Source organism: Panthera uncia, chromosome B4 (assembly GCF_023721935.1).
Source record: "Panthera uncia isolate 11264 chromosome B4, Puncia_PCG_1.0, whole genome shotgun sequence".
In the NCBI taxonomy this organism is placed as follows: domain Eukaryota; kingdom Metazoa; phylum Chordata; class Mammalia; order Carnivora; family Felidae; genus Panthera; species Panthera uncia.
The window spans coordinates 97,777,902-97,799,790 of record NC_064809.1 but is presented as its reverse complement, the minus strand read 5'-3'; the positions used below and the strand labels follow the sequence as shown (position 1 = coordinate 97,799,790).

Below are 21,889 nucleotides of genomic sequence, written 5' to 3'. Positions count from 1 at the left end.
CAGTTAAGATGCAGAATATTTCCATCACTACAAGGACTGCTCATGTTGTCCTTTTAGAGCAACTTCCCTCCTACTCTACCTTCACCTGTATATTAACCTCTGGCAACCATTAATCTATTCTATATTTCTATAATTTTGTCATTTCAAGAATTTTATATAATTGGAATGATACAGTATATAACCTTATGGGATTAGTTTTATTCAACATAATTGTCTAGACATTGATCCATATTATTGCATATATCCTTAGTTCACTTCTTTTTATTCTTAAAGAACATTGCATGGTATGAATGTATCACAGTTTAACCATTCATCCACTGAAGGACTCTGGGGTTGTTTCCAGTTTGGGGCTATTATGAATAGAACTGCGATAAACATTTATGTACAGGATTTTGTGTACATAACGGTACAGCTTCTGGGTTGTACGGTAAATGCATATTAAGTTTTTAAAAAAGAAACTCTCAAACTGTTCTCCAGAGTACCGTATTGTTTTACATTCCCACCAGCAATGTAGGAATCATCTGGAGTGATCTCTCTGTACCCTCACCAGCATTTGGTGTTGCTGCAACTTCTTTAGTTATTCTGATAGGTATATGATAGTAAGTCATTGTGGTTTTAATTTGCATTTCCCTAATGACTAATGATACTGAACATCTTTTCATGTGTTTATCTGCCATTTTTATATCTTCTTTGGTGAAATATCTTTTTGCCTTTAATCCACTTTCTAATTGGATTGTTTGATTTCTTCATTGTTGTGAAAATTCTTTATAGATTGTGCAAACTAGTCCTTTGTTGGATATATGGCTAGCAAATATTTTCTCCTAGTCTGTAGTCTGTCTTTTCATCCTAATTAACAGGGTCTTTCATAGGACAAAAGCTTTTCATTTTAATTAAGTCTAACTGATCAATTTTTACTTTCATGGATCATACTTCTCATGTGAAGTCTAACTCCTTGCATAGCCCTAAAGTTTTATAGTTTTGCATTTTACATTTAAGTCTGTGAACCATTTTGAGTTAACTTTTTTTTTGAAAAAAAAATTTTTTTAATCTTTTTTTTTGAGAGAGACAGAGCATGAGCAGGGGAGGGGCAGAGAAAAAGGGAGACACAGAATCTGAAGCAGGCTCCAGGCTCTGAGCTGTCAACACAAAGCCCAACGTGGGGCTCGAACTCATGGACCGTGAGATCATGACCTGAACCGAAGGCGGACGCTTAACTGACTGAGCCACCCAGGAGCCCCTTGAGTTAACTTTTTTATACAGTGTGAGGTCTGAGTAGAGGTTTATTTTATTTTTTTGTTTATACAGGTCCAAATGCTCTAGCATCATTTGTTGGAAAGGTTTTATTTTCTCCACTGAATTGTTTTTGCACTTCTATCAAGTCGATGGGCATATATCTCTGTGGTTCTATTTCTGGGGTCTCTATTCTCTTTCACTGATCTTGGAATTTGTTCCTCTAAGCATACCACACAGTCCTGATTACTATAGATATATAGCAGGTCTTAAAATTGCACAGAATGATTCTTTTGGTTCAAAATTGTCTTAGCTATCCTAGATCTATTGCCTTTCTGTATAGAATAATCTTGGCTATATAGACAAAAAAATCTTGCTGGAATTTTTTAATTACATGAAATTTGTATAACAATTTGGGCACAACTGACATATTTACTATTTAAAAATTTACATATTCTTTTTAAATAGGTTTCCCATCCAGCACAAAGCGCAACACAGGGCTTGAACTCATGACCCCTGAGATCAAGACCTGAGCTGAGGTCAAGAGTCAGACACTTAACCAACTCAGCTACCCAGACACCCCCCATTTTAAGAACACAGTATATCTCTCCATTTATTTAGATCACCTTTGATTTCTTTCATTGGCATTTAAAAAAACTTTCAGTATATAGTTATTTTATGTGTGTGGTTAGATTTACACTTAAGTACCCAATTGTTTTGTGCAATTCTAAGTAATACTGTATTAATGTTGGTGTCTGCATGTTTATTACAGTATATAGAATAAAATAGGGGGCACGTGGATGGCTCAGTTGGTTAAGCATCCGACTTCAGCTCAGGTCATGATCTCAGTCCGTGAGTTCGAGCCCTGCGTTGGGCTCTGCGCTGACAGCTCAGAGCCTGGAGCCTGCTTTGGATTCTGTGTCCCCCTCTCTCTGACCCTCCCTTGTTCATGCTCTGTCTTTCTCTCTCAAAAACAAATAAACATTAAAAAAGTTTTTAGAAATAAAATAGATTATACCCTGTGACTCACTAAATTATTAGTTCTAGGGGTTTACTTTACAGATTCCTTGGGATTTTCTATACTGACAGTCATGTCAACCACAAATAGGGACAATTTTTTTTTCCTTTCCGAACTATATGCCTTTTAATTTCCTTTTCTTGCTTTATTTCACTAGCTAGAATTTCCAGCCCTAAGTTGAATAAAAAACAGTAAGAGGGATATCCTTGCCTTGTCCTTGATCTTACTGGGAAATCAGTCTTTCACAAGTAAGTATGATATTAGCTGAAGGTTTTAGAAATGTCCTTTATAAAGTTCAGGAAATTTTCCTCTATTTGTAGTTCTCTTGAGAGTGTTACCATAAACAGACATTGACTTTATCAAATGCTTTTTCTGCATGGATATAATTATGAGATTTTTCTTCTTTGTTAATATGGTAGATTACACTGAATAATTTTGAATATTAAGTGAGTCTTGCAGGGACGCCTGGGTGCTTCAGTCAGTTAAGTGTCTGACTTTAGCTTAAATCGTGATCTCGCGGTCCATGAGTTCAAGCCCCACGTTGGGCTCTGTGCTGACAGCTCAGAGCCTGGAGCCTGCTTTGGATTCTGTGTCTCCCTCCCTCTCTGCCCCTTCCCTGCTCTCACTCTGTCTCTCTCTCTCTCTCAAAAATAAATAAACATTGAAAAAATTGTTTTAAATAAATAAATGAGCCTTGCATTCCTATAATACACCCAATTTGGTCATGGTACATAAGTCCTCTTATGTAATGATGACTTCTATTTGTCAACATTTTATTAAAAATTTTTGAGTATACTGTTAAACCCTGAATAATGGAGGGGTTAGGGGTACCAAACCCCATGCAATAAAAAATCTGCATACAACATCTGACTCCCCCAAAACTTAACAACAGCCTTTTATTTTGACCAGAAGTCTTACCAAGTAACATAAACAGTTGGCTAAACATATTTTGTATGTTATATGTATTATATATACACTATATTCTTACAGTAAACTAGGGAAAAGGAAATATCACTAAGAAAATCATTAGGGAAGAGAAAATACATTACAGTACTATATAAAAAAAAAAAAAAAATCTAAGTGGACCTACACAGTTAAACCCATGTTGTTCAAGGGTCAACTGTATATTCATCAGGGATATTGGTTTATAGTTCTTTTTTTTTTTTTTTGTAGCGCCATTGTGTGATTTTGATATCAGGGTAACATATATCATTTCCATTCTGCCTATATAAACAACTTGCCAATATTCTTACATGTGAAGTGAGTTTCTTATAGACAGTACATAGTTGGGTCATGCTTTATAATACAGAAAGCCAATATGTGTCTTTTACTTGGTATATTAGAATATTTTAATGTAATGAGATTACTGATATGCTAGTGTTTGTCTATAATTTTATTTTTTGTTTTCTACTTCTTCTCTATGGTTTCTCTGTTTTCTTTTTCCTGCCTTCTTGTGGGTTACTGGAAAGCTTTTCAGAATTCTATTTTGATTCATCTATAGTGTTTTTCAGTTTATCTCTTTGTATAGCTTTTTTAGTAGTTACTCTAAGTATTATATAAACATAACTTATCCCAGTATATACTGGTGTCATCATTTTACCAGTTCAAGAGAAATGTGGAAACTTTACTTGCCTTTATGCCTCTCTACCCACCCCTGATTATAAGTTGTCTCACATATGTTCTTTACCCACATTTAGATACACATCAAGCAGTATTATAATTTTTGCTCCATCATCAAACATAATTTAGAAGGTATGAGATGAGAAGTCCATGGTATTTACCCATAATTTGGCTTATCATGATCTTATATTGCAAGATCTTTTATCATTTCCTTTTTTTTTTTTTTTTCTAATTTTTTTTCATTTCCTTTCTGTTTAAAGAACTTCTCTTAGCCATTCTTCTAGGGTAGGTCTGCTGGTAACAAATTTTCTTAGTTTTCCTTTATCTGAGGAAGGTGATGATTTCTCCTTCATTCCTGAAAGATATTTTTACTGGATACTGGATTCTGGGTTGACAGTTCTTTCCATTCAGCACATGAAAAATGTGTGCCAGTTTCTTCTGGCCTCTATGGTTTCTGATAAGAATTCCAGGGTCGTCTGAACTGTTTCACCTCTGCTGGTAAGGGGATTTCAAGAATTTTATTTTTTGGTCTTTTGTTTCCAGAATTTTGACTATGATGTGTTCAGGCAGGATTTCTTTGAGTTTATTCTGTTTAGGGTATGTTCCAGTTCTTATTCTGTAGGTCTGTCTTTTGACAAATTTGGGGGTTTTATGGGCCATCATATCTTTTGAGTACTTTTTTAGTTCCACCCTCCTGCTCTTCTTCTTCTGGGACACCAAACATATCAATATCAGATACTCTGTTATAACCACAGGTTCCTTAGGCTCTGTTCATTTTTTTCAATTTATTCCCTTTTGTCATTCAGAATGTATAATTTTTATTGTTCTATCTTCAAGGTCACAGATTCTTTCCTCTCTCCCCTCTATTCTGCTGCTGAGCCCATTCACTGAGTTTTGTACATTTGGTTATTGTAATTTTCAGTTTTAAAATTTCCATTTGGTTCTTCTGTATATTCTATTTCTATATTTCTATTTCTTTGCTGAGACTATTTTTCCTTTGTTTCAAGCATGTTCATAATTATTCACTGAAGTCTTTTTAATGGCTGTTTTGAAATATTGTGTCAGATAATTCTAACATCTCTGTCATCATGTTGTTGGTACCTACTTGATTCTCTTTTTATCAGTTTCAGATCTTCTTGGTTATTGGTATGATGAGTGATTTTCCTTTGAAACCTGGACAACATTTTGGATTTTGGGTATTATCAGACACTGGATCTTATTAAACCTTTTCTTTTAGATGGATTCCTCTGATGCAGCATGGCGGAAGGAGGGAGTGATGCACCTTCCCAATACTGCCAGGTGATGTGAATGAAGCTCAGATCTCAACTTGGACTCCACTGACACCCGAGAAGGGGGGGCTCCTAATTACTGTTGGGCAAAGGTGGAACTTCCAACTCTCACTATACCTCTACTTATACCTCCCTGGCTGGGAGGGTTAGAAGTGCCTCATTATTGTTTCCTCTGTGGTCTTCCCTGATAGAGCAGGGGATGGGACCTCATTAACGACCAGTGGGGGTGAAAGTGCCAAATCTTTATTTAGCCTTCTCTGACACCATCCCAGGAGATAAGATGGGACAGCTCATTACAGCCTGGTAAGGGTGGAAGTCTGATGGTCTTTGTTGGTATGATTTGGGATGGAGCCACAGTTTTTTTGCAATATTTAGCTGTGGCAGAAATTTATTTTCTAAAAATCTCTATCTTGTTAAGCTGCCTCTTTTGTGGTTCTTTGGCTAAACAGGAGGATTTTGCTAGAGACTTTTTGTCTGTATTCATTTGTGATTCTAGGTTGTTGGCTTTGTCAGCTCCACTTTTGGGATATTTGAGGCAAAAAAAAAACAAAATAAAACAAAACACAGGAAACTAACCACTATGTCATTCTTCAGGTCCTGAGCTCCCTGACCACTCTGCCTTTTTCTCTCCATCTCCCAGAATCTTCCTACATTTAAATATTTTGTACATAATGTCCAGGTTTTGCAGTTATACTTAGTGGAGAAGTATAGAGAAAAGAATATCTACTCCATCTTCCCAGATTTATTTTCATATATATCAATAAACAATATTAAAGAGGACAATATGTGAGATTACCATTGTTAACAAAAGGGATCATGGGTTTTTAAGTGTTGAGAAATAATAGAGATTTCCCTCTAACTTATTGTTAAGCATTTATTTAGCCATAAATCTGCCTAAAACTTTCTAACCTTAAAAATCCAAGAACTCTTGGGGTACCTGGGTGGCTCAGTTGGTTAAATGGCCAACTTTGGCTCAGGTCATGATCTCACAGTCTGTGGGTTCAAGCCCTATGCCAGGCTCTGTGCTGACAGCTCAGAACCTGGAGCTGCTTTGGATTCTATGTCTCCCTCTCTCTCTCTCTCTCTCTGCTCCTTCCCCACTCATGCATGCACGCGCTCTTTCTCTCTCTCAAAAAAAATAAACATTAAAAAACATATAAAAAAATCCAACAACTTTTAAAACAGTTTTCTGATATCAAGATTTTCTCTGCATCTATCTAATCTACTAGCACCGTCCAAAAATATTTTTCCCCCTTTGGGATGACTTACTTATTTTTAGAAAAATACTACTGAATCCTACATGCCACTGTTTCTTGTTTAAATACAGAACATACTGTACAGAACAGCAAATCAAGTCATGTTTATGACTTAAATATTTCTAATAGGAGGAAAAGACAACAATCTACATAATTACAAATACTTCGTTTCACAAAGCCCTCAACCATCATATATTTTTATTGAGTAATCTTTTTTAAAAATGTAGTGTATTTACAAATACTAAAGCAAAAAAAAAAAAACAACAAAAACAAAAACAGGAATATTCAATTTCTGAACTGATCCCACTAATATACAAACATTAATAAAACTGTGCTAAACTGTTCTCTCTTTTTTGAAAGAAATTAGGGGTGCCTGGGTGGCTCAGAAGGTTAAGTGTCTCACTTCAGCTCAGGTCATGATCTCGCAATCGGTGGGTTCGAGCCCTGCATCATGCTCTATGCTGACAGCTCAGAGCCTGGAGCCTGCTCCAGATTCTGTGTCTCCCCTCTCTCTGCCCCTTCCCCGCTTGCACTCTGTCTCTCTCTCTCTTAAAAATAAATAAACATTCGGGGCGCCTGGGTGGCTCAGTCAGTTAAGCGTCCGACTTCAGCTCAGGTCACGATCTCGCAGTCCGTGAGTTCGAGCCCCGCGTCGGGCTCTGGGCTGATGGCTCAGAGCCTGGAGCCTGCTTCCGATTCTGTGTCTCCCTCTCTCTCTGCCCCTCCCACGTTCATGCTCTGTCTCTCTCTGTCTCAAAAATAAATAAAAAACGTTGAAAAAAAAATTTTTTTTAAAAGTAAATAAATAAACATTGAAAAAAATTTACACAAAAATAAACTCAAAATGGATGAAAAACCTAAATGTAAGACAGGAAGCCATCAAAATCCTTGAGGAGAAAGCAGGCAAAAATCTCTTTGACCTTGGCCGCAGTAACTTCTTACTCAACATATCTCCAGAAGCAAGGGAAACAAAAGCAAAAAGGAACTATTGGGAGGGACCTCATCAAAATAAAAAGCTTCTGCACTGGGAAGGAAACAATCAGCAAAACTAAAAGGCAACTGACAGAATGGGAGCAGATATATGCAAACAACATATCAGATAAAAGGTTAGTATCTAAAATCTACAAAAAACTTTTCAAACTCAACACCCAAACACATAACCAGTGAAGAAATGGGCAAAAGACATGAATACACTTCTCCAAAGAAGACATCCAGATGCCCAACTGACACACGAGAAAATGCTCAACATCACTCATCATCAAGAAAATACAAATCAAAACTACAATGAGATACCACCTCACACTTGTCAGAATGGCTAACATTAACAACTCAGGCAACGACAGATGTTGGTGAGGATGCAGAGAAAGAGGATCTCTTTTGCATCGCTGGTGGGAATGCAAACTGGTGCAGCCACTCTGGGAAACAGGATGGAGGTTCCTCAAAAAATTAAAAATAGAACTACTCTACAACCCAGCAATTGCACTACTGAGGTATTTATCTAAAGGATACAGGTGTGCTGTTTCGAAGGAGCACATGCACCCCAATGTTTATAACAGCTCTATCAACAATAGCCAAAGTATGGAAAGAGCCCAAATGTCCATCAGTGGATGAATGGATAAAGATGTGGTGTGTGCGTATGTATATGTTTGCGTATATATACATACGCACACACATATACATACGCACACAATACACACACACGCACACACACACACACACACACACACACAAATGGAGTATTACTTGGCAATCAAAAAAGAAGGAAATTTTGCCATTTGCAACTACATGGATGGAACTAGAGGGTATTATGCTAAGCAAAATTAGAGAAAAACATATATATGACTTCACTCATATGAGGACTTTAAGATACAAAATAGATGAACATAAGGGAAAGGAAGCAAAAATAATATGAAAACAGGGAGGGGGACAAAACATATAAGAGACTCTTAAATATAGAGAAAAAACAGAGAGTTGCTGGAGGGGTTATGGGAGGGGGTATGGGCTATATGGGTAAGGAGCATTAAGGAATCTACTCCTGAAATCATTGTTGCACTATATGCTAACTTGGATGTAAATTAAAAAAATAAATTAAAAATAAATAAATAAGTAAATACATCTTTTTAATAAAATTAAAAAATAAAAGAAATCACATCCAAACACATAAACCTGGCATCTAGTTCATTATTGCTATAATAAGTAACTATATATTAATAAACATCTAGAATTTACAAAGTCATTTTCATCTGACAATGTATTTTTTAAAAATCCTTTATAATATTTACACTAAACAAATGAAAGCATAAAGATTATGGGACTTTCCAAAGTAATATAAGACTCTTTTGTTACAAGCTTAGTTATTATGAGACCTCAGCCTTTGTTTGCTATGTTGAGAAAAACTGCTCTAAATCCTAGAGGACAGAGCAAAATCAAAGAAAATAAAAAAATAACCATTCTCTATATCATATCTAGTAGTAAAATGAAAGAGGTAATACAACATGCAAAAATTGCTCATTATTCTCAACTGTGGGGTTGAAAAAAGGCAAGTTTATAAACTATAAATCTAACTCTTCTCATGTCTAAGTAATGGACCAATGAATTTTTAATGCATTAAGGAAGTCTGAACTATAAATAAATGAGGCATGCTTTTACTTTTCTCTTTGTCCAAAACTTGTCATTCTGTTGTGATAACACATAGATCAACATTAACTTTAAGTAAATAGTATTACCACCAGAACAGCCTACAATAAAATGGTACTCAAGGCTTAATGCTATTCACCTTTGATGATTGACAAATTAGCCACACTGGTCAATGGCAAAATTAAAAACTATAAATGCTCAGGTAAGAAGGTATGCCTATGAATTTTACTTAAAAAGATTATATACTGAAAAACTTCAGTCATGAATTTACCTTATCAGCTTTGAGCTTTCTAAGGAAGGACGGATTGTCATATCCTTTTGCCTGTCTCGCCTCTTGCAAATGGTTGATCATCCACACGTTCTTTCTCTGCTTTGCCAAATCAAGTGCTGATTCACCCTGATAAGTAGAAGAAATTCATATTTAAAAAACTTTTAAAGCACTCCCATAAAAATAAACTGACTGAACAATTAGTTCACTAACACTGTTTTGACATCAGGCAAAGTCAAATACTAAAAGAATCTAAACCATTACATATTACTTATGCTCTCCCATTCAAGGTACAATCAGTAAGAGTATTTACTCATCTTATTCTATACATTCTATTTTTGCTTGCGTTTTGGCTTATATTAAAGTACATCAAAAAGTAGGTATTTCAGCACCTGCTGGATCAGAGGCTATCAAGTTATCGGTTATTTCATATCTTTGTTTTATTAGTAATACTTATTACTACAAAACATCCTACTAGAATACTAAATTGCCAGAAACCTCTCAGTTTAATTTCAATAATGACAAAGGTCTGAAGAGAATAGGGAAGAAGAAGAAAAGTCAACTTCTATTTCTCCTACTGTTGTACTATCATCTTAAATTCATTCACACATCCAGAAATTTCCAAAGAGAATGAGAACAGTAACAAAAAATAGTGAAACTCAAGTTGTGGACCTGTAGCTTTTAATCTCAAGAAGAAGAATGCCAAAGAGTAGAAGTGAATGAAACTAGTATGTTTTAAAGGAAGAAACAAGATATAAGCGCCCCCAACTCTAGATCTATGCTTCTTTTTGCCCTTGTTAATTTCAAATCTTCTTTCTCATTAGTGAGACACCTACATTTCTATTCTTTTTAATATTCTACACTATTTATCTACTTTAAATATAAAAGTAAAGTGAAAAATTGTGTCTGCCAAAATTTTAAGAATGTATAGATGAATATTCAAAATTACTTAAAAAAGGAAAATACTGAAATTTTGTGAAAAACTAGATAAAAACAAAAGAATAAGGAGCCTTGGAGAGCTTTACTTATGAGGGATGATTATTTATCAAGTATAAAGTACACTCTATGAAACAAAAAAACACTAAAAAATAAAAAGCAAACAAAACACAGCACTACCACCAGTGGCAACAACTGTAACAATACAACAATAACAACAAAATGCCCAACCAATCCTTTAATAAAAGATCAATAGTATTTAATAAGGCACGGGCTTAAGCTAGGTGAGTCTTCCACAAATAGGAATATTTACTGTAAAATACCTCCTTACCTATTCAAAACTTCTATCACCTAAGTTGTAAGAACCAGCTAATTAATCCAAACTATAAAGATTACCTGAATAAAAGCAATCCCTTGGGTAACAATTCCCAGAGAATATCCTGCTGTTGCCTCGGTCCAGCTGAGCATCCCTTCCACTAGAGGGCCATGTGACACCTAAGGATTGCCTAGATAAAAAGATGGAGGGAGCTTTAAGAAATCTTTCAACTATTCCTCTAGTCTTCTGACTGCTTTTGTATAGTTTTTATTCAGCTGGTAAAATAAACAAGCAATTAATTTAAAGAATGATACTAAAACCAGGGTTCTAAGTCAAGTCTATATTTGATTACTCCATGTGTCAGCCCAAACAGTAAATTATAATAACAAGAGCAATAACAACAAGAGTCATGGAGTGTTTATAGACTATGTAACTGGTAATAAAAGAAATATTTCAAAGGTTTTGGTGAGATAAACACTATGGAAGGTGGAAAGGAGAAAATCACTTTTTGCCTGAGGTTGAATTTCACTGTTAAAACTAGGAAAATTCTTGTTTGGAGACCATCTAGGGCAGTTACTTAAGAGGTAATAAAAACTATTTTTAGAAAAAAGTATCTTATCTCATGTCAAGAAACCACATAAGATTTTTTCCATATATATATTAACAAAGCTCAGTAATCTTACAGCCCGCACAAGGTAAAAATTATGCTGTTTGATAATTTTAGAAAGAAAAATGATAAATGCTTGGGCAGCACTCGGAGATTAATTGTCCTCCCAAAACTCAATTCATCTAAATTTATCTGTATAACCAAAACACGTGGGAGAGGGTAAAATATTATTTTTTAAAAATTCACAAATGAGATGCTGTAATAAAAAGGGATTACTGCATAGGTCACTTTAAAAAAATCCTTAGTATCCCAAATCATTTTTCCCTTCCTTATTGTTATCATTTAACAAGACTGGATTTATTCCATGTAACTATTATCTGGGGCCACGGTTCTTAAATTCTTTTGAGTCATATTTCATGAAAGCCATTGACCTTCTCCCCAAAAAGCACTGATGCAAGTAATTTTTTGGTAACGATTTCAGGGGTTCATGGGCTCACCCTCTAACCAAAATTCACTAGTAAGTCCCAGATTAAGAATTTCTAATCTAGAGTATATGACCACTCCTGATCCTTCTAAGGATCAAAATAGTCATTTTAAAGTTACCTTATTTTGAAAAAAAAATCATGTATTTACATATTAAAAGAATTGAATTTTTTATTCAAATAACTAATTTATAAGGGTAAATAATATAAAGACAGATTTCTAAGAAACTTAAATTTAATTTTAATTAGAAAAGCTATTTTAGAAGAAAAAGGATCAATATTTTTATAACTATAACACAAAGTATAATTTTTCATATTCTTTGAAAAGTACAACTTTTATTAGCTATTACAGCCAGATTTGCAGACTATATCTTTTTTGTTATAATTCATGATTATCAATTAGTCTCTTTCTTAGCTCTCGAAATGAAAAATGGAAAAATATACAGGTATAAATCAACTTTGTCAAATTCCTGGACAAAGAATCTACGTTGTTTTCAATTAATTAATTTTTCCCCTGTTGACATTCATATCAACTTAAGTTTACTTAATTTGCTTGCTATTCCACATAGCTAAAAGGCACCACACCTCAAATTATAATATTCTTACCACCCTCACCCCAAGAAAGTCTTCCTCCTTCAGTCTTCACAACCTCAATATATCACAAGACAGTTATTCAAACCAAAATCTAAGTCATCAATATTTCTTTTCATCCTCATATCTAATCTACTCTAAACTATCATTTTCATTTCTACTCTAAACTATCATTTCCAAATCCATTCATTGCTCTCCATTGCTATTCCTACAATTGTAGGCTAAACTAACATCACCTGCCTGGTTTATTACAATAGCCTAACTGATCTTTACCCATCCCCTCCATTTTTTTTAATTCTTCAATGCATTCTCCATCAGCAACCAAAGTAGTCTTTTAAAAATACTTAAAACACAAAGATTATAAAGCCAGCCTATGTAAATCCTCCCAAACTGCTTCTCGTAACTGAGAACACAAAGTACCTTATCATGGCCTTGCACGATCTGGCACCTGCCTTCCTCAGTGACTGCATTCCCGTGCTCACTGCATTCAGTCCAGGCTGTCATTTGCTGCACCTCTAACAGGGCAAGCTTACTCCTGACCTTGGGACTTGCACTTGCAGGCTCATCTACATGCAGTTTCTTCCTCACATGTCTTTGCATAATTGATCCCTTTATCAGACAAGTCTGAAAGCAATGTCATCTCCTCAGAGGTATTCACAAGTCATTCTCACCTCATGTGGCCCCTTCATCCCTCATCACTGTACCACATTTGCCTATGAGGATGCATATGCATGTGTTTTTACTTATTGTCTATTTTCTTAATACAATGTAAATTCTGAGAGAATACAGACTTCATCTATCTTAAACACCTGGACTCCCAAGCACTGATATTTGTTAAATGAATGAATGAATGAATGAATGAATGGTTTCCATTAGAAGGTGGTGACTAGACTTCAGCATACGGAATCTGGAATGCCAGATTCAAGCAGAAAAAGCATCTGATACTTCATCTTTTTAATTCCACAAAAAGTGCATTTTAAAACAAAAATCTACTTTTCCACCAGTGTGGATAAAAAGATTAGTTTTCCTCTGAAAGTGTAAGTGTTCCCTGAGCAACTGAAGCAACTCCTTAAACTTTATTTCCTTTAAAAATAATGTCACTCCAAATAAGTCACAAAAAGATAAATACTGCATGATCTCACTTATATCTGTAATCTAAAAAATAAAACAAATAAAACGAAACCAAGTTAACTGATACAGAGAACAGACCAGTGGTTCCCAGAAGCAGGGGTTGGGGGTGGGTGAAATAGGTGAAGGGAGCTGAAAGTTAACAATAACTTCCATTTTTAAAATAAGTTAAGTCCTGAGGATGTAATGTACAGCATGGCGACTACAGTTAATGCTCCTGTATTGTAGGGGCGCCTGGGTGGCTCAGTCGGTTAAGCGTCTGACTTGAGCTCAGGTCATGATCTCACAGCTCGTGAGTTCGAGCTCTGCCTCAGGCTCTGCGCTGACAGCTGAGAGCCTGGAGCCTGCTTCAGATTCTGTGTCTCTTTCTCTCTCTCTCCCCCTCCTCCACTCATGCTCTGTCTCTCTCTGTCTCAAAAATAAATACTACTGTATTATATATCTGAAAGTTGCTAAGACTGCAAATCTTCAGAGTTCCAGTCACAAGAGAAAACAAAGTTTTGTGACAGATGCTGATTGGACCTGTTGTGGTCATCTCCTGACAGGTTCAGGTTACACTGTACACCTGAAACTAGTAAAATGCTGCATGCCAACTATACCTTAATTTAGAAAAATTTTAAATAATAATAACAATGATAATGATAATGATGATGATGATGATGATGATGTAACTCCAGAAGCTATCAGGGAACTACATTTCAAACTAACTTCTTTTTGTCAATAGCCAATCCTGCTTATACAAGTCAGATAAAATTAAAACATTAATAAAAATAAAAAAACCAAACATGAATTTAAATAAAAGTTCTACAGGCACAATAATTATTTTACACTGTAGACGCTGGACTGCACTAGTTAAGAAAGCTACATTCAAGCTTTATCTTATCTTGGTACCAAATAATTCACATGCCTGAACCTACAAACCATTAAAATTATAAGGTTCAAATTATTTACATCATTTCAAATATCTCTCTTACCATTACCTTTCTGTTGAAATTCATTACAGATTATTTCTTTTACTAAGTCTAATAAAAGTTTATGCAATGGTTGGGGCGCCTGGGTGGCTTAGTCAGTTAATTGTCTGACTCTTGATTTGGCTCAGGTTACAATCTCACAGTCACAAGATCAAGTCCTGCATGGGGCTCCACGCTGGCAGTGTGGAGCCTGCTTGGAATTCATTCTCTGTCTGTCTGTCTGTCTCTCTCTCTCTCTGCCCCTCCCATGCTTGCGCATGCTCTCTTTAAAAAAAAAAAAAAAGCTTATGGGGCACCTGGGTGGCTCAGTCGGTTAAGCATCTGATTTCAGCTCAGGTCATGATCTCATGGCTTGTGAGTTCAATCAAGTGAGCTTGAGCCCCGCTTCAGGTGAGCTCAAGCCCTGCTTCAGGCTCCACACTCTTTCTCTCTCTCTGCCCCTTGTGGGATTCTCTCTCTCTCTCTCTCTCTCTCTCTCTCACTGTCCCTCGCTCACTTACACTTGCTCTCTCAAAAATATACATACATACGTACATACATAAATAATCTCATCTTTATGCAATGGTTAATGCGAAGTGCAAGGGCTCACTATTTATTTGAAAAGACATTAAGTTTACAATCTACACTTCAAAGACTTAAAGATCATGATCCAAGTGAAGTTATCCAAAAGTCTATATGTATAAAAAATATACTCTTAAATGGTCTAAAAATACATACTACTAGCTTCAAATTCCAGAACTGTTCAGTCATGTTATCACAATTTTTAGTATTATTGTAATTTCAATTACTGTTAAAATTGGTTCTATCTTTTTAATAATGTAACATGAAATATTTTGAAATATATTCCTGGGGCATGATCACTTTAAGAATGGCTGTCCAGGGGGCGGGCACCTGCCTGGGTGTCTCAGTCGGTTAAGCATCTGAGTTTTGATTTTGGCTCAGGTCATAATCTCGCAGTTCGTGAGCCCCACATCAGGCTCTGCACTGACAGCACAGAGCCTGGCTTGGGATTCTCTCGCCTTTCTTCTCCTTCTGCCCCTCCCCTGTGCCTCTCTCTCTCAAAATAAATAAACATTAAAAAAGAAAGAAAGAAAGAAAGAATGGCTGTCCAGTACCAAACAGAAGAGAAACAATGCTCTAAAGCAATACAGATATAAACATAAGGTAAACTCACTAATTTTTTCATATGGGGATATTAGCCTTAGTCAAACTCTTCCTTTCCTGTCCTTTAGGCCTTGAGGTTAGCCCAATTTACTAATCATAGTGTTAAAAATGTTTCTGAGCTTCCTATTTAAGGACATTTGGGGGACACCTCAGTAGCTCAGTAGGTTAAGTGTTGACTCTTGGTTTCAGCTCAGGTCTGATATCATGGTTTGTGAGATCAAGCCCCATTTTGGGCTCTGTGCTCACAGCACAGAGACTGCTTGAGATTCTCTCTCATCTCTCTCTCTCTGCCCCTATCCCACTGGTGCTCTCTCTCTTTTACAAAATAAATAAGTAAACTTTTTTTAAAAAATTAAATTAAATTAAAAAAAACATTTCAAAAAGCAAACTTTTCTCTCTATAACTTCAGAAGTGGCAGGGAGGTATAATAGCAGAGTGTCAGAAAAACTAGCTTAGAGGTAAAGCTCAAGACTACATAAATCTTCAGTCTGTCAGAAAATATTTACAGTGCCCATCATGTGTCAGGCCCTATGATATGCTGACTTTCCTCTTTCAATATTTTATTGTCAGATAGTCAGCCATTCTGATCACTTTGGGGAAAGACAGAAAGACCTGAAATTTAAAAAAGAAAGAAAGAAACTTTTTCTCAATTTCTTATAGTTTCCAACAAGATATTTGATATCTACTTTTAACTAAGTACTTTTAATTAAACTCATTTTTAAAAATTGGTTAAAATTTTAAGTAAATTAGGCTCCATACAGCTAGTCTAAGCTATATTATTTTAGCAGTTTAACCTCAGAGTAATTGAATACAGAAAGAACTATTCAATGGAACATAATTAGATGCCCTGATCCAGCAGGAGATAACCTACTTTTTGATTGCCATTTCAGAATATTGTGTGGCTCAAATGTCTTTCAAATTTAATTAGCACATCTCCCTTAAAAATTTAAGAGATCTGACTCCAAAAGTATTATGGTTTATAGTCAAAATTAAAGAACACTTGTCAAAGGGCACAACGTTATTTATGAATTCACATTATTGAAAGATGATGTTTCAAAGTTTAAAGTCATTTCACAGAAAGAATGGTGCCAAACAACATGGTGGATCCTGAAGCTTTAAAAATAAAAATGGTTAACCAAAATTTAAGACTACTAACAGAACTGTCTTTCAACTACTCATGAAATGTCTGCAAATTTCTAAATGTTCAGAATGCAAATGTTAATTAATTGTGCTTTGCTCTTAGATACTCTTGTATACTTTTCCTGGATCAGGCCAAACATCCACGGGAGAGGTATTTACATTTAATAAATCTGTAAAGGTCCTGATCTTTAAAACAAGACAATTACAAGGCAAAGAATCACTGAAAGTTATTATGCATAATGTGGTTTAACTACAAACATGTGATTCTTTGTACTGGTCTTCTTAAAGAAACCAGAAAATTATTCCCTTCACCTATGAAGATATGGGTTATGTAATTTAATTTTCAAAAGAAAGAATTCACAAATGAAAAGGCCATCAAAATCTGGCAATTACTTCAATACTACAAGACAAAAGTAAATAAACAAATCTTTCAAAACAAATTCTTGCATGGAAGCAAAGGGTGTGAGCTTAAATAAGACGTTTCTTCCATCTTTGACAGTCTGTGAAAAAATCTAGTTTTTTATTGAGGAATTGAGATCTTAACAACATTTCACATAACATAATCAATACAGGGTATTTTTACCTTGATATTCTGGGCATCAACATTAGCCCCAGCTTCCAGAAGAAGACTAATGACTGTGGTATTCCCTGCTAGTACTGCCCAATGCAGAGCAGTGTTTTTGTGATACTTGTCACCAAGGTTAACTGAAACATTGAATGTTAAAAGCAATCTAGTTGGATCCACACTGAAAAGGAAAAAAAAAAAAAACAACAACAACAACCCTAATTTCAATTATAGAAATCATTACAGATACTAAACTGATCGTGGTTGCATTTGCATCCCATTTTGGAACACTTCCATTCTAACCTATACTCAACCTTATAATCAGTAATGAGACAATATTCTAATCTGAAGGATTAAATATGTGCAACACCTATACAAAGTTCCAAGAGAGGGCATACGTGGTCCTGACATTTTCTGTTTTTCATTAGGGATTGAGGTCTTAATACCTACATAATTAAACAATTAAATTTTTTAATTAAAATCTGGATTGTTCCAAAAATATTTTCAAGCTACTTACTAATTAATATATCAACCTTGTCAATATACAAATAATGTGAAAAAAATCATTTTTAAAAATAAGGTAACATCTTTCATTCTTAAAAACTGCTAAAAGAGGAATAGATTAAGGATACCGTAACTACCAAGGTCAAGGTAAGCACAAAGATTCAAACATTCAAAAAGGTAATTGTCATACACTATGTACTCATAATAAGAATTTTAAATATTAGCAAATAGAACATTAACTGCCTTTTCCCATCATTTATTTTACATTTTATTATGCTGACAATGATCTGAATAAATATTTTATGATGGTTACATACCTATGTGTTCTATAAGCTGCCCACATTAAAGGTGTCATTCCATTCTGATCCATCATATCTACATCCTAATAAATAAAAAGAAAAAAGTAAGACAGTAAAAATTTCTAAGTTCCTACAAAACTTACTTGAAAAATCTAATTTGCATGTCACAGGAAAAGCCAATATAACACTCTTCAATCAAGGGTCATTTATGAAACTTTTTCTAACTTTAAAATAAAACCACCTATTGTCACTAAATATTTTAATTAATGGGCATATATTTAATTGACAAAACATTAAATATGTATTTAATTATCATATATTTATAGATTTCCCTTTTCAGATGCTTTAATCAGCCTTTCAATGTTTTGCATTTAAAGATCCTGACCTACTCTTCATCTTTCATCCACAAATGAGAAGTTAAATGATTTAAGTGTCCAAAAAACTTATTTATACAAATTCGTGATAAGAAGGAATAACGAAACCCTGTTTACTTCTAGTCATTTCAAAACAAAGAATAAAAAGACCTATCTTTTCAATAAACTCAAAAAAAGTCCGCTTCCTTTTTATTTTATTGGTATGCACGTATATTTTTAGAGTCAAATAACTTTGCAAAGTTTGTGGTGATAAAGCTGTTCTCTGCCTTTCTCCCCACTATTTTCACCTCTTTTAGCTCATTACTTTGGTATTTACCCTCCACATCTTAAAGTAAGATGCATGAATTACTACTTTTTGATTTTTCAGTTTTAGGCATTATCTTCTGAGACTCTTCGGTATGCAAAATGAGAATTTTTTACTCTTCCTGCCCCATAACAAATATGCACCTTTCTATTCTTTCAAGAGATCTACTGTATTTTTGGTTCTATAAATATTTGATATTTACATTATTACAAATGTATATGAATACTATTCCCAGCAAAATAGTGATTATTTTATTTCTCCTACCCAACTTTTTGCTTTCCTAATGGTACTTCCCCCCCCCTTTTGCTTAGTTTTTTGACAAATTAGAATTAAAACTATGATTTCTTTAACCAAAACTCTTCCCTAGTTACTTAAATCTCCTTTCAAGACATCCTGATGTATCAGGGATTCTATCAGTTTCACTTCTCTAAAATTATCTCTCCTAACTCCAACCTGGACTAATTATCCTCTATGCCTGAGGTATTTGTCCCATTAGCTAAAGAGAAGTTCTTTGAGGATTAAAATTGTTATAAAATTCATCTTTGTATTCTCAGTGCCCAGCAGAGTGAAACCATTTGTGAAGTGATCAAAAACCATTTGTGAAGTGAAAAGACATGTTTCTCTACCTATTTGTTTGGGAAAGGCATAGGCTTTTAGACAGACATGGTTTTGAATTCTTAGCTCTACCACTTACTAGCTAGAAGACTGGCAAAATCACTTTAATTCTCTGAGCTTCAGCTTCCTCATTTAAAAACGTGAATATATAATGGCTTCCTAAGAACCCTGTGATGATTAAATGGAACAATGTGTGTAAAGCACCTACAGCCTAGAATATAACAGGCTATGTGTTATACATATAACACCCATGTGTGTAAAGCACTCTATAGCCTAGAATATAACAGACATTCAACAGATACTAAGTTTCCTCTTCTTCCCTTCCCCATCGCCCAATTCTGGATTATATAAAAGTAGCAGCTGTAATCCAAGCTGTGTTATCTAGTATACCAGTCATGCAGAGAGGACAGAGTCATAGTCGAGTATACTGCAAAACACTTTAAAACTCTATGCAGCAATTCTCTTGAGCCACTGATACCGAGGGAATATGCCTCAAATGTGAACATTTTCAAGGGTATTGAGGCAGAAAAAATGTTGAGGAAATAGTACATTAGACAAACTAGACTCATCCTTGGATATCATCAGTTTTGTCCCTCGTAGTAAATACTGTAATCAAATGGCATGCCTTATCCATTATAAATCCATTTCTGGATTCATGTTAAATGTGGGTGGGAATGTCCTATGTAACCTCATTCGATACTTCCAATATACACACCGATTTTTTTTTCAATAAAAATCTTTACGAAAATCTTCTCAGAAATGACAAGTTTCCTTGTTTCTTATATGAGTCAAGCACTGTAACTTATTTTACTTCTTTCACTGTCCTAATTTCAAGATAGCTCTACTAAATTTGATGTCCAAGTAAGACAGACATGTAAATTCTTTAGTTTCTTCTTCCTTCTTAGTTGTCTTTTCCTATCCTTTTAAAGAAGTGACAGTATTAAAAAATATAAGTGAAATTAAAAATGTAAAATAATGCCACATCTATAGAGTACTAAAAGAAAAATGAAATTCAACCTTTTCTTTCTTTGGATCAGGATTTAAAACTTGGTACTTCTTTTCCAAGTTCAGCCTGGACGTATGGGTATTCTCTATTAGGAAGAATTAACAAGCCCAGATCAAAAGCTTATGGGGATTCCATGATCAACAGGGCTCCATAACTTAGCATTTTCCCTTTTCTCCTGAAAATCATCCAAAAGAATTGGTAGTGAACACTAAATATGTTTTAACAATAGAGCTAAAGAAACAAATGTGAGGAACAGAATGACAAACTAAATGGAAATGTTATGCCCTAAGAATGTAAAACTGATACAATTAACAAAAAAATGGAGAAAAAAATGAAGACAAAAATGGAAAAAGAAGGTTGGAAAGAAAGTGTGAAGAGTGCCTAATCTGTAATAGCTATGAGTCCAAGGATATTACTTATAGTTAAAAAAATCAAGTAATGGAAATGTACTTATATCTACCAGAAAGAAGTTAACACTAAGAAAAACAGTATTATAGACTAAAGTCAGTGAAAGGGAAGAAAAAGAAAAAATAAAAATATAGTAATTTTATTATTACTTATAATTGGGAACTAATCAGAACTAATAAAATTTGAGCAAACATCTGACTGAAATAAAACAGACAGAGAACTGTGTGACTATCTGAGGGAAGGATTTACCAAGCAGAAGGTAAGATCAATCACAAAGGCCCTAAAGCAGCAGTGTAGCAGAGCCACTCAAGGAACAGGAGGAAGACTGGTGTGTCAAAGCAGAGTGAGTGAGGGGAAATGACAAAAGATGGGCTGGAGAACCCATGGTTCTGTAGGCCAAAGAACCCATGGTTCTGTAGGCCAAAGAAGGACTTTGGACCCCAAAGTATGATGTAATGAACACTACAGAAGTTTACTTTTATAATTAGTGTATAGATGGAAAAAAATTCTGGAAAAATATACTAAACAATTAAAAGAAAGTGATCTCAGTTTGAGATGTGGGTAAGGGAAGACGTGGGGTTTCATTTTCTAAGTTATACTGTGCTCTTATGTTTGAATATTTTACAGTAAGTGTGTTACTTTTGCAGCAAAAAAATTACTCATGGAAAAGAAAACAAACTGCCATTTGTTATTATCATGCATTTATTATATACAAAAGGTACTGTAACAGGTAGAAATCCCTGCCCCAAGAATTTTATAGCCAATATCCTATGCCAGAATTAAAAAGATTATTAAAACATCCAAAACCCAAAATCAATATGCTAACAAAAAGACTAAAAAAAATTTATACCACTTTTCTTACCCAGTTAAAAAAACAAAAGGAAAAAAAGCGAATATAAATTTATACCTGCAAAATAAAAAGCCACTAACAACACCATCATGGGTTACAGCACCATTTGTTGATCCAAACCCCAGCCTAGAAGGAACTCTGGGAGAACAAAAGTAATCTCCTGTGGCAGCTGGTATCCAAAGATGGCCCGCAACAAACTTCACCTGCTGGTATTCACATCCACGTGTCCCCCAAAGAACATGGACTGGCCCTGTTACTTGCATTAACCGACAGAATGGAGCACAAATGTTGCTGTGTCAGTTCAAGACTTA

General features: G+C 34.8%; 1 protein-coding gene across 2 annotated transcripts in view; it reads right to left on the bottom strand.

Moving 5' to 3' along the window:
• ZDHHC17 (zinc finger DHHC-type palmitoyltransferase 17) overlaps positions 1 to 21,889 on the bottom strand; it is a 91,583-nt gene that overhangs the window by 25,082 nt on the left and 44,612 nt on the right. For both annotated transcript variants that reach the window (XM_049627440.1, XM_049627441.1), the window contains 3 exons: positions 18,040 to 18,104; positions 17,237 to 17,399; positions 9,322 to 9,447 (listed from right to left, as the gene is read on the bottom strand). In XM_049627440.1, coding sequence (XP_049483397.1) covers positions 9,322 to 9,447; positions 17,237 to 17,399; positions 18,040 to 18,104 — 354 coding nt within the window. The remainder of the gene's footprint in view (positions 1 to 9,321; positions 9,448 to 17,236; positions 17,400 to 18,039; positions 18,105 to 21,889) is intronic.